Source organism: Pelophylax lessonae, assembly GCF_965119305.1.
Source record: "Pelophylax lessonae genome assembly, chromosome: 13".
NCBI classification, from domain to species: Eukaryota; Metazoa; Chordata; class Amphibia; order Anura; family Ranidae; genus Pelophylax; species Pelophylax lessonae.
Genome location: NC_138780.1, coordinates 171,731,638 through 171,746,245, shown reverse-complemented (window position 1 = coordinate 171,746,245; position 14,608 = coordinate 171,731,638). Strand labels below are relative to the sequence as shown.

Genomic DNA, 14,608 nt, shown 5'->3' with positions numbered 1-14,608 from the left:
ATGTGAATCAGCTCTTACAGGAAACCTAAATAAGCTTAACCCTGCTACTGCCCTATAATGAATTAACCTCGACAGTTATCCCTCAATATATAGAATGATTGTAGTTCATATATTAATAGCGGCAAGGCTGAATATAACCAGTTTATGGAAATCTAATGACGCACCTAATCTATCAAATGTCATTGCTAGCTTAAATATCCAAGCACAATATAAAATTATGTTCGCTTATAAGAACTATTCTATCATCACCTTAAAAAAAAAAAAAAATGGCAAGCTTGGCTATCTCACCCTGGAGCCTCTAAATACTTAAAGGAACATATCTCCTAACATCTCTCTTAAGTCTGAATGTTTGGTGTGATTCATTACCTAACACTATATTCTCTGTTCCTTGTAAATGTAATTAGATTTGATGGTCTACCTCTGCTTACAAATTTGAACCCAATAGGGCAGGATTTGGTTATCAAGAATTATATCAACATTTTGTTAATCCTTCCTTTGTGGCAAACGGTTCTTACTATATGTGGTAATTCTACCACTAAGACCAATCTTTTATGGTTTTATAATCTATGTTCCTGAATTTTTGTAACTATGTTCATTATAAACAAAAATGTATTGATTAAAATTTTTAAAAAAAAACTTAATTACCATTTTTGAGTAGAGAATGACTGAGGATCTCACTATTGGAGATATTTATTTTACTTTATAATCTGTACACACAACAGGAAGTGAGAGTAAATCAACCTCTCCCTTTTTTACCCTTTCTCCCTCTTCCTCCTCCTTTTTTTCTTTTTTTTTCTATTTTTGTTCTTCTTTATTTTTCCTCTCCTCTCTCTCTCCCCCCCCCTGTTCTCCTCCACCTTCCCTGTTCTCCTCTCCCTCTCTCTCAGAACAAGTGTCCCAATTGGAAGACTTCTCCTCCTAGTACTGTACTGGTGATGACTCTAAATTTTGGGTTTTCTCTCACTTTGTGTCCCAAAATAACAGGAACTGAGAGGATTTCTTTCCCTCTGCCCCCCCTTTTTTTTTTACTTGGAACAAGTGTACTTTTTGGAAGACTTCCCCACCAATACTCTAATGTTGACAACTCTAAATGTTGGATTTTTCCTCATTTTCTGTCCCAGGAAGTGAGAGGAAATCTCAATTAATATCTTTCTCCCTTCTCTTGCCTCTCCTCAATCAACTGTCTCAATTGGAAGACTTCCCCTCTATTAAGCCTAGTACACGAGTGCCGAATGTCAGGCTGAGTGGGGAGGCGGTGCGCGCGGGGGGGAAGCTGTCACCGACAGAAGAATACAGTGATTATCGTTAGTGGCTATAACCGCCGCTACTGATAATTGCAAGAGAATCCAGCAGGCTGGTTGTACCCAAGTTGATTGAGCTATCAACTTGGTACATGCAGCCTTCCCATTAGCGGTTCGAATCTCAGCTGGTTAAGCAAGAACCGTGTATGGCCGGCCTTATATCGGAGTTAGTACCGTGGCTCCTTCTGAGCTGTCAGTTTTAGTTTTGTGTGTACCCTGCTTTACTGTAATGGTGATGCATTTGAGATTTTCCCTAACTTTTAGTCCCAAAATGGAAAAAAAATATTTAAAGCGGTAGTAGCGGCAGTGTTTTGAATTAAAAAAAAAAAATAAAAAAACACCCGTAAGACAATGGAATAATGTGCTAGTATGCATCTCATTATGAAATGCCTACCTTTTGGCACTTTTCCACTGCAAGTACCACCTTGGCTCCAATTGGCACTGCTTAGCCCAGCTCGGCTCAGTTTGCTTTTCCACTTTGTGGTACGAGTCGGCACGTTTCAGCGCTGTATAGGCTCTACTGTATAGGCTCTACTCTACTCGGCTCGATTTGCTTTTCCACTAAAGTAGTAAGTGGGTGAGATTACAACGATTCTCTGACCAATCAGTGGCTAGTAGTGACAAACAATCAAGGCTGCATGCAAAGGATTGTGGGATATGGTATAGGTACGGCCCGCTTGGAACCCCAACTAAGGTGGTACTGTTTAAGAGAGCCGTACCGAGCCGTACCATGTAGTGGAAAAGCGCCGCTGTACCAAACCGTACCGAACCGTTCTAACACGTACCATGCAGTACCATGCAGTGGAAAAGCGCCATTAGAGTGAAGCCCTCTAGCGGCGCGCTGTCACCGCTGAGAGGGCTGACATTTTCCCCCAGTCTTTCTTCTGGGTTTTCAGGTTCTGGCGCTGTGATTGGCCGCAGCCGTGATGACGTCACTCCCACACGTACATGCGGGAGCCCTCGGTTCTGGCACAAAGCTTTGAAGGTCCGGCACGATATGAAAGCTATATATAAAAGTGCGTGCGCCAGTGAGGTGTTGCATGCAGGGTGAATATCTCCTAAATGGTACAGGTTTAGGAGATATTAATTTTACCTACAGGTACACCTTTTATTATAGGCCTACCTGTAGGTAAAAATTACAAAGCAGGCTTTACTACTTTACTACTGCTTTAATGCACCAATAACTGTAATGTGCCTTTGGGGTACACTGCCCTTTTAGATGGGGGGGGGGGGGGGACAAAAAAGGAATCTCTATAGTCAGGATGTGCATTTCCCGTAAGTTGCAGTTTTAGAGGTTTCTCACTTGGCTTGTAAAGTTGCCTGCGCTTATGCGCTTTCCCACCTCTCCAAAATAAAAGAGGCGACCAGCAATGGCCAGTGACTTTTATTAGTATTAGCTGAACATGTGGAGACCTGTTGGTGCCGTGTTTTCCCTGCGAACAGTAAATAGTAACAACCTGTGTTTATTGATCCTCCGGAATGTGAAGCGCTATCTGCCAACGTGTTTGTGTAGCTAAGCTGCTGTGATCCTCCCTGTACAGGGCTGCTGGAAAGCAAATATTTAGGGAACGCTGGGCTGTAACCAACAATACCTGGAGGAGATGGAGAGGAACCGTGTTTGTGTGTCCTGTGAGCAGCAGCAAAGGCGGCCCCTTTTACTTCTTGTGTTTGTGTTTTGATCTTAGTGGGATTAGGCGGGATTAGGTGATGCTTTAAATTGTCCCTTTGACATGGAAAAGGTGGCATGTCATGTCATACCATGTGACAGCGGAGGTCCTTCCTTGCTGTAGGAGACTAGAACGTACTACCGAAAACATAAACAAAGTATTGAGAAGAGAAGGGCCCACCTGGGCAACCATTGCAACCTCCAGGGTGTTAGGGTTCAAGCCTGGGGAAAAAAAAAAAAATGAAAAGTCAGCAGATACTAATACTATAGCTACTGACTTTTAAAATAAGGACACTTACCTGTCAGGGGAACCCGCCATTTCGTCACCACAGGCCAATTCAACTTATCGGCCTTGGGTGCAAGTCCCGGCATTGCAAGTAAGGGAAACGGGCCGTGGTTTCCTACTGCGCATGCACGAGTCGCGCTGCGTTTTCTGAATGGTCCTGCTGTCTTCTGGGATACACACAGGTCCCAGAAGGCAGAGCTCAGCAGGAAGTGGGAGCAGGTACCTGTCAAAATCTGGTACCCTCTGCCCCTGCCCCCCCCCCCCCCCTGGGTGGGAACAAGCAGGGCTTCATATTTGGGTGGAGCTCCGCTTTACGGTGTTACTACGCCCAGGAGCCTGCAGTCACTATATCTGGTCTCCCACAGTACACAGAACATGGATATGCAATTATTTTAGTAAATATAAACTGCTAAATACCTTTTCTCATCAGCAGTATATAGCAGTCTTGAGACTTCTATCAGTGTCTGGTTAAAGCTTGTAGGGGTTTTCATTCTCCTCCTGACTGTCCTATGAGGCTGCATGACCCCTATCCCTCTGTCTGGGCAGTACTGATTGGCCTTGTGCTTATAACATGCACCCTCCCAAGAAAAAAAAAACTCTCTAGCAATACAGCCCAAACTGAGCATGTGCAGCTTGTCCCCTAGCCTCTGTACTATCAGGAGATGGATTAGGGACCGTAATAGGAGAGGATCAGAGAAGACAGGATCAAACAGCCTTTTTTCACAATGCAGAGAATTACCCCTTGGGTTGCACAGTGAGTATAACCAGCATTCTTTACTGTATATACACACTGATTTTACTGTTGTGGGTTTAGTAACACTTTAAGGGTAAAGGTACCCACAAATAGTAGATGACCTTCATAAAATGTTGGGTGACGATCCAATGACTTGACCCTTGGCAAGTGCTCACAGAGTTTACAGTTAAAGCAGAGTTCCGCCCTCAGGGTGAAATTTAGATAAAAATACCCCCGGGACAGTCAGGGCTAGTACATTCCACAATGGATAGCCTCTGAACTGTTCCGGATCGCACTTACCTGCAAGAAGAAATACTTACCTTAAAAATTTCTTTTCCAGCGCTGCCATCTCGGATGTGGCCACTTCGTCCCAGAATGCTCTGCACCGGCCCCGCTCTTCACTTCCGGGGCAGGTGCGTCATCCCTGCACAGCTTCTGGGCATGCCCAGAAGCTGTTTAGCAGGGATTGACGCGCCTGCACCGGAACTGATGAGCGGGGCCGGTGCAGGCGCATTGACTCCTGGGAGCATTGACGTTAATCTCCCAGGAGTCATCGCAAGCAGGAAGAGACGGCGCGGGCCACGGCCGAAGAGGGAGGAAGTAGAAGGAAGGTAAAGAAAGAAAAAAAAAAATTGGGAGCATCCATTTGTTTTTCAGGGCAATCTCAGCAAGCGGATGGGCCAAAGTTGTTTTTGAGCCGGAACTCCGCTTTGAGTTCAAAGTCCACAACAAAGGGACACAAATGTCAAAAGAAAAGATCCATAAACTGCACATCGTTAAGCAGACCCATATGCATGAAGTGAGATGAATAGCTGCCTCCGCCCGGACTCCAGCCAGGCCACAAACCCAACACAGTTTGCTCTGCCTTTGGAGCTCAATCATGATTAGGCTCCAAGGGGTGAAGTGACACACATTGGGGTCCTAGCTGGAGTTCAGGTTGAGGCTGCTATTCATCTCCCTTCATACACATGGATCTTCTTGATGATGGATCTTTTCCTTTGACATTACAGCAGCTTGGGGCTAGACCTGCCCCCGCCTCCAATCACAGTTGTCTAGTTGGACTTTACCTCTCTACCTGAACGGTACCTAAATTTAGTCTTTTTGGGTCACAAAAGGACAGAAATATTAGTTTTTTTTTTTTTTTCTGGATTTGGTCTCATTCAGAAATGCGCTGTTACCTTGTAGCACATAAATGAGCACCTTTTTTTTGTTTGTTTTTTTGCTGCTTTAGCCACCAGGTGCTGTGTGCAGGCAACCCATTTATTGATTACAGGTACTGTCAGTTTACATAGCACTTTACACATATATTTTCACATCAGTCCCTACCCTCAAGAAGCTTACAATCTAAAGTCCCGAACGTATATTCATACTTACTAGGTCCTATTTAGACAGAAGCCGATTAACCTACCAGCATGTCTTTGGAGTGTGGCAGGAAACCGGAGTACTTGGAGAAAACCCATGCACAGGGAGAACATGTAAACTCCAGGCAGGTAGTGCCGTGGTTGGCATTCGAACTGGCGACCCTAGTGCTAGGCGGAAGTTCTAACCACCTGTCTCTATTGGGAAGTAGGAATGAGTTCCAGCATGTATGGATCACAGTCCCAGTCTGCCTGAGCAATCGCGCCAAGAAGCCGTCACTGTACACCGCCAATCATAGGCAGTTCTCAGCCCGCAGCTGCATATACACACGCTGCCTATGATTGGCGGTGGGCAGTAACGGCTTGCTGGCACGATTGCTCAGGTGGGTTGGGACTGCGATCTGAACACGCCTGAGCCCATCCCTATTGGGAAGCAATGGCTGCATGGACAAAGGTGCTCATTGAAATTTGACAGCTTTGCTGGAGCAGGTGGGCAGCTGAAAACTGTCCACATTCAGGGCCGCTCACCTGTACCTGCACGGCTGTTAAATTTGAACAAGCTGCGGACAGAGGGCACAGGTTCCCCATCGAGCCTGGCTGCCAACAGCCTATCAATGACCTGTGAATGCTGACAGCTGCTGCGGCTGGGTGGGGCACCTAGTGGTACCAAGATTTGGGGCAGTATGTGGTCATGGACAAATACCCAAAACTGAGACTCCTGTGCCCTCCACACACTAAATGCCAGAGCCTCATGCACCAGGGCTAAATATCCTGTGGTGCCCAAAGATGTTGTGTCCTGTCACCTGAAGCTTGCTGCTCAAAACTCAGTACATTAACTTCTTTGATGTTGAGTCATGTGTTTGTGCTGCCTAAATACTTTAATGGGAGTGCCTGCAAAGAAAAAAAAAAAAAAAAAAAAACACTTGAAAATACTTGTAACTTGTGTTTTTTGTTTTTTTTTTTACTTTTCTTCATGCCCCTCCTCTTTTTATTAACTTTCTATTGGTTATAACTTTCTATTGGCTATACCAAAAACTTTCAAGCCTGAAAACGCTTGCACAAATTGCTCCAAAAATGCTTGAAGAAGCTCCATTAAAGTATTTGTTGTGATCTTTAAGGGCTTAAATTACTTCACGGCACAAGCAGCTAGAGAGGATAGTGATGGCTTGTTTTAAAACTCTTCACTGCTTGTTATTGATGTGTAAATGGCTTAATGCCCATGGTCTGGACACAGGTGAATGTTTTTAATAACCATCTACTGTGCATTTCCATAGTTTTTTTTTATTTTTTTTATTTCAGGGAAATTTAAAAATTTCGCTTTCACTCAATCCAGACCAACAAACTGCTGTTGAGTGATGTCATTACTGGAGCCCCAGACAGATAGGAGAATATGGAAGTTTATTCAACCCATCAGCGCCTGCCCAAACTGTAAATCTCATTTAGGATTGGGTTAACTTTTAGTATTCAATAGGTTTTTATTAGGTTTCAAGTGCAAGTCAATATCATAACAGAAGGCAACAGGTAATTGACTGTCAAAAAGTGCAACATTACAGCATGGGTAAGGGATTCGGGGACGCAGCCCCTCGGGGAACCCACAATAAAAAAAAACATAGCCCACACCCGCAACCCGCCACCCACCATGCCCCGCACCGAGGCGGCCCAAGGCAGGCCCAGGGCCACCCCCCCCCCCCAGCGCCCCATAAAGGGAACACACTGCGCCAAGGCAGGGGAGAGGCGAACACCCGGGCCCCAACCCACCGCCCCACCATCGGGAACAGCGGTGCCACAGGAAGCGGTGTGCGGGAAAAAAAAACCCCAAAGAAGTCCCCGGGGGGTTAACTCCGTCAGGTGTCCGAACCCCATAGGGAAAGAGGGAACACTAAAAAAACAACTTAGGAAAGAGAAGAAAACAGAGAAAGGTGGAAAAGAAAATGAAGAGGAAAGGTAGGGGGAAGGATTGATTGGCGTCCAGGTCGGATACGGGGGAGTGCTGTTGTCACGATTGTCCCCCAATTGTGAGCCTTTCAGGGAACATCTGTAAATCATCTAGGTCCCGCCAGATATCTGATCCAGGGATCCCATATCTTTTCAAATAGGGGTAGCTTATCTTGGAGGATGGCCACCATGCGCTCATTCACCATAATCCATGTCAGTTTTGCTTTAAGCAACTCAAACAATATCACCGGGGACCGCCATGAACGAGCTATGGCGATCTTGGCCGCCGTGAATATAAAGGTGACCAACCTCTTCGTAAATTTAGGGGTGTGTTCTATCGGCTTGCCTAACAATGCCTGCATAGGGGATTTGACCAAGCTGACACCCGTGAGCGAGTAAATAAAGTTGTATACTCGTATCCAGAACCGGCGGACCTTAGGGCAGGTCCACCAAATATGGAAGACCGTGCCCGCCTGGCCACAGCCCCTAAAACATAAAGGAGATGCTCCCCGGACTGCTGCTGCCAGCCGAACCGGGACCATATACCATCTGAGAAATACTTTATAATTCGCCTCTATTAGAGAGGTATTTATCATGGGTTAACTTTTAAAGATAAATGCTAGGTATCCCCCACCCATTTCTACTCCCTACCCCTCTACCACATTTTTATGATTATTATTATTTTTTTTTTAATCTGTGCACATACCTTTCTTCTTGGGATTTTCATACTAGTTACGGAATGCCCAAGGTACTTGGGTAGTGGGTGAGTCCTGTATGCTGCAGAGAACAATGCCATGTAATGTGGCAATGTTTTACTGTAGCCTACACCTATAAGGGATCAGGGCCATCTATAATATTGATTGGACGCTGGGCAAACATTTTCTTGGGCCCTCCCGAATTCACTTATCAAATATTTGCAGACAGTGCGGGCCCAAGGGGCAGTTGCTTTGGGCCCCACAACAATGACTGGGCCTGGGGCAGCTGCCCCTTTTGCCCTGTGTTAAAGACAGCCCTGTAAGGGATGACCAATGACATGTCCCTAGGGGTAGGCCCTTGACACCTTGGACTCATTTTAAGTGGATTGAATGAAACTGGGCATCACTCAACTTACAAAAGGACCTGTTGGCAGGGGACAGCGCCAGAGATAGGGTGAGTAATGCAAAGAGAGCTACTCATACTTGCTGGAGGGCAGTGTATTTTTATATGTCTACTAACAGCTGGAGTAGAAGTTTAAATTATAGAAATATGCTATGTGGTCATTTCAGATAAACTGTTTTAAACTTCCTTTACCATCTCTTGCCTCACTATGTTCTTTCATTGCTAAATTTGTAAAAATATATTTTATTTTACAGCAATTAAAACATCCAAATCTTGTTAATCTGCTGGAAGTCTTCAGAAGGAAGAGAAAATTACATTTGGTATTTGAATATTGTGACCACACTGTCCTTCATGAACTTGACCGACATCCACGAGGGTGAGTGACTGGGGGAGACATATTGCTGGAGCACTGTGAAATGGCTTGCCTCTGTTTTATTAATTGCTAGTTACTATGATATCTTCACCACTGGTGGCCCTCTGTATTTTACCCTTGCTTTGGTCCTGAAAAGCTGGATCTAGAACAGATGTGACACTTTGGCATCCAAATCGGGTTGGGCGCAAAGCAGGCTTGGACTGGGACAAAAAAAATAGGCCTGGGCATTTTAGACTGAGCAGCCCATTACATATTTACCTGAAGTCACAGAGAGCAATAGGTGGGTGAAGCACTGGGGGGGGGGGGTGGGGGGGGTTGGGGCCTGTTGAGCACAGGGAAAGGGGCAAGAGTGCAATTGGGGGCCACAGAGCAAGGGGGGGGGGAGCAGTAGAACGAAGCTGGATAGACGAATCGGCTGTATATACAATGGAGGAATCAATCTTATCCTGCAGCTTCTAAATGCCTTGGGGAGGGAGAGGAGGAGAAGCAGGCTTTTAGAGGCTGCAGAAGAAAAATTGAGGGATTGATTCTTCTACTGTATATGCAGCCGATCCACCTATCCAGGCAAGCATGGGGAGCCGCACTCAGTTTCCCTCCTGTCAATTGTCTCCTGCAGATCCCCTCCCTCTTCATGTTCACAGGTCTCCTGACCTGTAGTTTCCAACCCCTGGCCCGATAGCCAAACTGAATTGGGGGCCAACGGAGAGGTGCAAGCCTGGTGCAAAGGAATACCTAGAGCTATAGAAGACCATGTGACTGCTTTGGGGCCCAGAAGCAAAGGGTGTCCAGAGCTGTCTGGCTACACAGTGATTTATGCAGCAAATGGAGTTTTCCAAATACATTTGGAATAAATTAATGTAAATTAGTGTTTGGGAAGAAAGGCAGGTGCCTTGTTAATAGTTTTGCTATGGTCCCCATCTAACATAGTTAAGAGTAGTTAGGTGGCTTGATTTTTCATTGAGAGAGAACTTTAGAGTGGAATGTATTGTAAACCCAACATTTAATAGTCCTTTTTTCTCTTTCATTCATTGACGGACACAGCTCCAGATATTCATAACCATTGGGTTATACTGACCCCTATAGGAGTAGGACACTGGGCAGAAAATAATTCTTGCTACACCCATGGGCAGTCCCAGGGGGTATACTCCCCCTCTCTACTATAGCCACTCAGTTTTTTTCTGCCTAGTCAGGAGTAAGGACCTATTTCCTTGCTGGGATCTTTGGTCCTGACAAAAAAATTTTAGATAGAATTTTTTTTTTCTCCTGGATTTTTTCCTGTGAGATCTACAATCAACTGCCAGACTGGGCAGACTTTGCTACAATGTAAAGTAGTGAGTGTACAGCTTGTATAACAGTGTCAATTTGCTGTCCCCTCAAAATAACTCTGAATGGGGAGCAGGTGTGTTAAATTTGGTGTTATCGCTCTCACTCTCTCATACTGGTCACTGGAAGTTCAACATGGCACCTCATGGCAAAGAACTCTCGGAGGATCTGAAAAAAAAGAATTGTTGCTCCACATATAGATGGCCTAAGCTATAAGAAGATTGCCAAGACCCTGAAACTGACCTGCAGCACGGTGGCCAAGACCATACAGCGGTTTAACAGGACAGGTTCCACTCAGAACAAACCTCACCATGGTCGACCAAAGAAGTTGAGTGCACGTGCTTAGCGTCATATCCTGAGGTTGTCTTTGGGAAATAGACGTATGAGTGCTGCCAGCATTGCTGCAGAGGTTGAAGGGCTGGGGGAGGGGGGGTCAGTGCTCCGACCATACTCTGGACACTGCATCAAATTGCATCTAAAGATGATGCACAAGAACGCCCGCAAACAGTTTGCTGAAGATAAGCGGACTAAGGACATGGATTGCTGGAACCATGTCCTTTGGTCTGATGAGACCAAGATAAACTTATTTGGTTCAGATGGTGTCAAGCGTGTGTGGCGGCAACCAGGTGAGGAGTACAAAGACAAGTGTGTCTTGCCTACAGTCAAGCATGGTGGTGGGAGTGTCATGGCACTTAGTAGCTACAGTTCATTGAGGGACCATGAATGCCAACATGTACTGTGACATACTGAAGCAGAGCATGATCCCCTCCCTTCAGAGACTGTGCGGCAGGGCAGTATTCCAACATAACGACCCCAAATACACATCCAAGACAAACACTGACTTGCTAAAGAAGCTGAGGGTAAAGGTGATGGACTGGCACCATGTCTCCACACCTAAACCCTATTGAGCATCTGTGGGGCATCTTCAAATGGAAGGTGGAGGAGTGCAAGGTCTCTAACATCCACCAGCTCTGTGATGTCATCCTGGAGGAGTGGAAGAGGACTCCAGTGGCAACCTGTGAAGCTCTGGTGAACTCCATGCCCAAGAGGGTTAAGGCAGTGCTGGAAAATAATGGTGGCCACACAAAATATTGACACTTTGGGCCCAATTTGGACATTTTAAATTGGGGGTGTACTCACTTTTGTTGCCAGCGGTTTAGACATTAATGGCTGTGTGTTGAGTTATTTTGAGGGGACAGCAAATTTACACTGTTATACAAGCTGTACACTCACTACTTTACATTGTAGCAAAGTGTCATTTCTTCAGTGTTGTCACATGAAAAGATATAATAAAATATTTACAAACATGTGAGGGGTGTACTCACTTTTGTGAGATACTCTGTGTGTGTGTGTGTGTGTGTGTGTGTGTGTGTGTGTGTGTGTATAATGTATGTATGTTTGTATATAGTATATATATATATCTATATGTATAGAATATGGTTCTATATTTAACTAAAACAGATTAGATGTATTAACCTATGCAAATAAATCATACAGGCCAAATGAGTCAATACTTTAAAACGTGATACCACTGTATTTTTGGTTTTAGTCATATTTTAGTCATCTAAATTGTTTTAGTTGACTAAAATCTCTAGTACATTTTGGTCAACTAAAATAATTTTAATGAACTAAAACCAAATGGGTTAAGATAAATTTTAAGCGTTTCCCTAGAATTTCCAAGCTCATTTTATACTCTAAATCCCGGTTCACACTACCGTGACTTGTCAGGCGACCTGTCAGCCTGACAAGTCGGGGTACATTCAGTGCTACGGGAACCGTTCTAATAGGAGTGACTCAAGGTGCGCCGACTTAGAAAATAGTTCCTGTACAACTTTGGGGCGACATCGGAGCGACTTGCATTGACTTCAATTATGTGAAGTCCGTGCAGGTCGCGCCGAAGTCGCGGTGCGTGCGACTTCACAGGTCACCCCCAAAGTCGTGCCGCGGTAGTGTGAACGGACACAGAGTTAAAAAAAACCTAATAACATGTTCTTATTTATGGTATTAAGGTTTGAACAAACTGCACAGAGACAGATTTAGCCATTATAATAATATTGTCTTTATAAGTAAAATTTCCCTTTCTCACATTTTCGTTCTGTTTTCGTCCGTTGCTGAAAATTGGAATTAGTTTTCGTCATAGTTTGTTTAATTTTCGTCACTGGAAAAATGCAGCTGATGAAAATTTTGCCAAAAATACCACAAGTCACACTCTGTATTTGCCCTGTTTACCATTATCACTGAATGTGAAAGAAAAAAAAGATCCCGAATTTTGGGTTGTCCCCAGAAAAATAAAGGGGAAATCTTCCAATGGGGACACTAGTTCTAGTGACCTGGGGGGCCCCAAGAAATTCCCCTAATATCCAGGGATTTCCTCCCACTTCCTGTTTTGTCTATTGGACACAAAGTGAAGGTTAATCTCCCTATTGGGACAAAGAAGGCAAAAATACCTTTATAGGGGTATAATCCTCCCTTACTCTACCCAAAATGGAAAAAAAAAGTTTTACCCGTAGTTCTACTTTAACTGCTGTAGAGAAAAGTGGGGTCACCGACCTGTATAGCCTGATTCACAACACCAACTAAACACAATTTAAGATGCAAAGTAGTTCACATATATATTTAGCGGTTTGCCTAATAATTTTGGCTTTAACCACTTAAGCCCCGGAAGATTTTACCCCCATTCCGACCAGGGGGTATTTTGCGATTCGGCACTGCGTGACTTTAACGGACAATTGCGCGGTCGTGCGACGCTGTACCTAAACGAATTTGGCGTCCTTTTTTTCCCACAAACAGAGCTTTCTTTTGGTGGTATTTGATCACCTGTGCGATTTTTTGATCACACACTATAAACAAAAAAAGAGCGTCAATTTTGCAAAAATAGCAATATTTTTCACATTTTTTTATATGAAATTCCCCCCCAAAAAAATGTAAAAATCAAAATTTTTTAACATTTTCGGCCAATTTGTTTTATGCTACCTATGTTTGGTAAAAAAAATCGCAAAAAGCGTATTTTGATTGGTTTGCGCAAAAGTTATCGTGTTTACTAACAAAGGGAAAGATTTTTGTCATTTTTGTTGTTTTTTTTTTTAACGCGTAATGGCGGCGATCTGCGATTTTTTTGCGGTACTGCGACATTGCGGAGGACAGATCCGACCATTGACTGACATTTTTGACACTTTTGGGGTTACCAGTGACATTTCTACAGTAATAAGTGCTATATATATGCACTGTTACTGTAAAAATACACTGGTAGTGAAGGGGTTAACTTTATTTGGGAGGGAGGGGCTGTGTGTGTCCCTAGGGGCGTGCTTTCTACTGTGATTGGCTGTGGCTTGAGCTGTAAGGACACTGATCAACGGATCTACATAGTAGATCCATGTGATCAGTGTCTTTACAGCGAGGAGAATGACAGGCAGCTTGTTTACACAAGCTGCCTGACATTCTCCCTCTCCCCCGCCGATCGCCGAGTGGCCGGCGGACATCGGGTCCGCTGGTCACACGCGCGGGAGGGTCCGTGACCATGTGGGAGCGGGAGCGCGCCTCCGGGGGCGCGCGCTCGCTCCCTAGACCCTCACAAGCAAGCAACGTAGCCCTACGTTAGTTTGCCTGTGAGGGGCTGACCGCCGACGTAGATAGTCGTGCGGCGGTCGGCAAGTGGTTAAAAAAACACATGTAACTTATGGTAGTTTACTGTCTAATGAGGTATTTCTGTATCTAAGTTAGTTATGAAGGCACCCTTAAACCTCCTTTTGGGAAAGGGTTCCTTTACCTGCTGGAAGCATGGCATCACTGTTGGCGTAAACCTAAAAGGGAAGTTAGGTGGCTCCCTTAGCATTGGCTATAAAGACCTGAGGTGACTGGGTGGAGCCTAAACCCTAAGAAAAGGCTACGCCAGGGCACTTCCAACTGCTCTGAGGATATTCAGCTGTCACAAAAGTTGCCCACCTTCCTGCCCATTGTGATGATTTGTCACAGCTTTATTGTGGGTTTGACCTTGCTAGCAATTGTCAGTCTAATGTCTGTCTGGCACTGATGGGAAGGGCAAGCCTCTTATAGCGCTTTTCCACTGCAAGTACCAGCTCGGCTCCACTCGGCACTGCTTGGCCCAGCTCGGCTCGGTTTGCTTTTCCACTGCGTGGTACAAGTCGGCACGTTTCAGCACTGTATAGGCTCTACTCGGCTCAGTTTGCTTTTCCACTAAAGTAGTAAGTGGGTGGGATTACAACGATTCTCTGACCAATCAGTGGCTAGTCGTGACAAACAATCAAATCTGCATGCAAAGGATTGTGGGATATGGTATAGGTACTGCCAGCTTGGAACCCCAACCGAGGTGGTACTGTTTTAGCGAGCCGTACCGAGCCGTACCATGTAGTGGAAAAGCGCCGCTGCACCAAACACGAACCGTTCAGACACGTACCATGCAGTACCATGCAGTGAAAAAGCACCAAAGCGAGCCGTACCATGCAGTGGAAAAGCGCCTTTAGACCAGCCTTTTTCAACCAGGGTGCCTTAAAAAATGCCTAAAAATTGCTTCAAAT

The 14,608-nt window shown here is 45.0% G+C and overlaps 1 protein-coding gene across 1 annotated transcript in view; it reads left to right on the top strand.

Moving 5' to 3' along the window:
- The window catches only part of CDKL1 (cyclin dependent kinase like 1), a 115,719-nt gene that overhangs the window by 57,561 nt on the left and 43,550 nt on the right, over window positions 1-14,608 (top strand). The window contains exon 3 of the mRNA XM_082242693.1: window positions 8,632-8,753. Coding sequence (XP_082098819.1) covers window positions 8,632-8,753 — 122 coding nt within the window. The remainder of the gene's footprint in view (window positions 1-8,631; window positions 8,754-14,608) is intronic.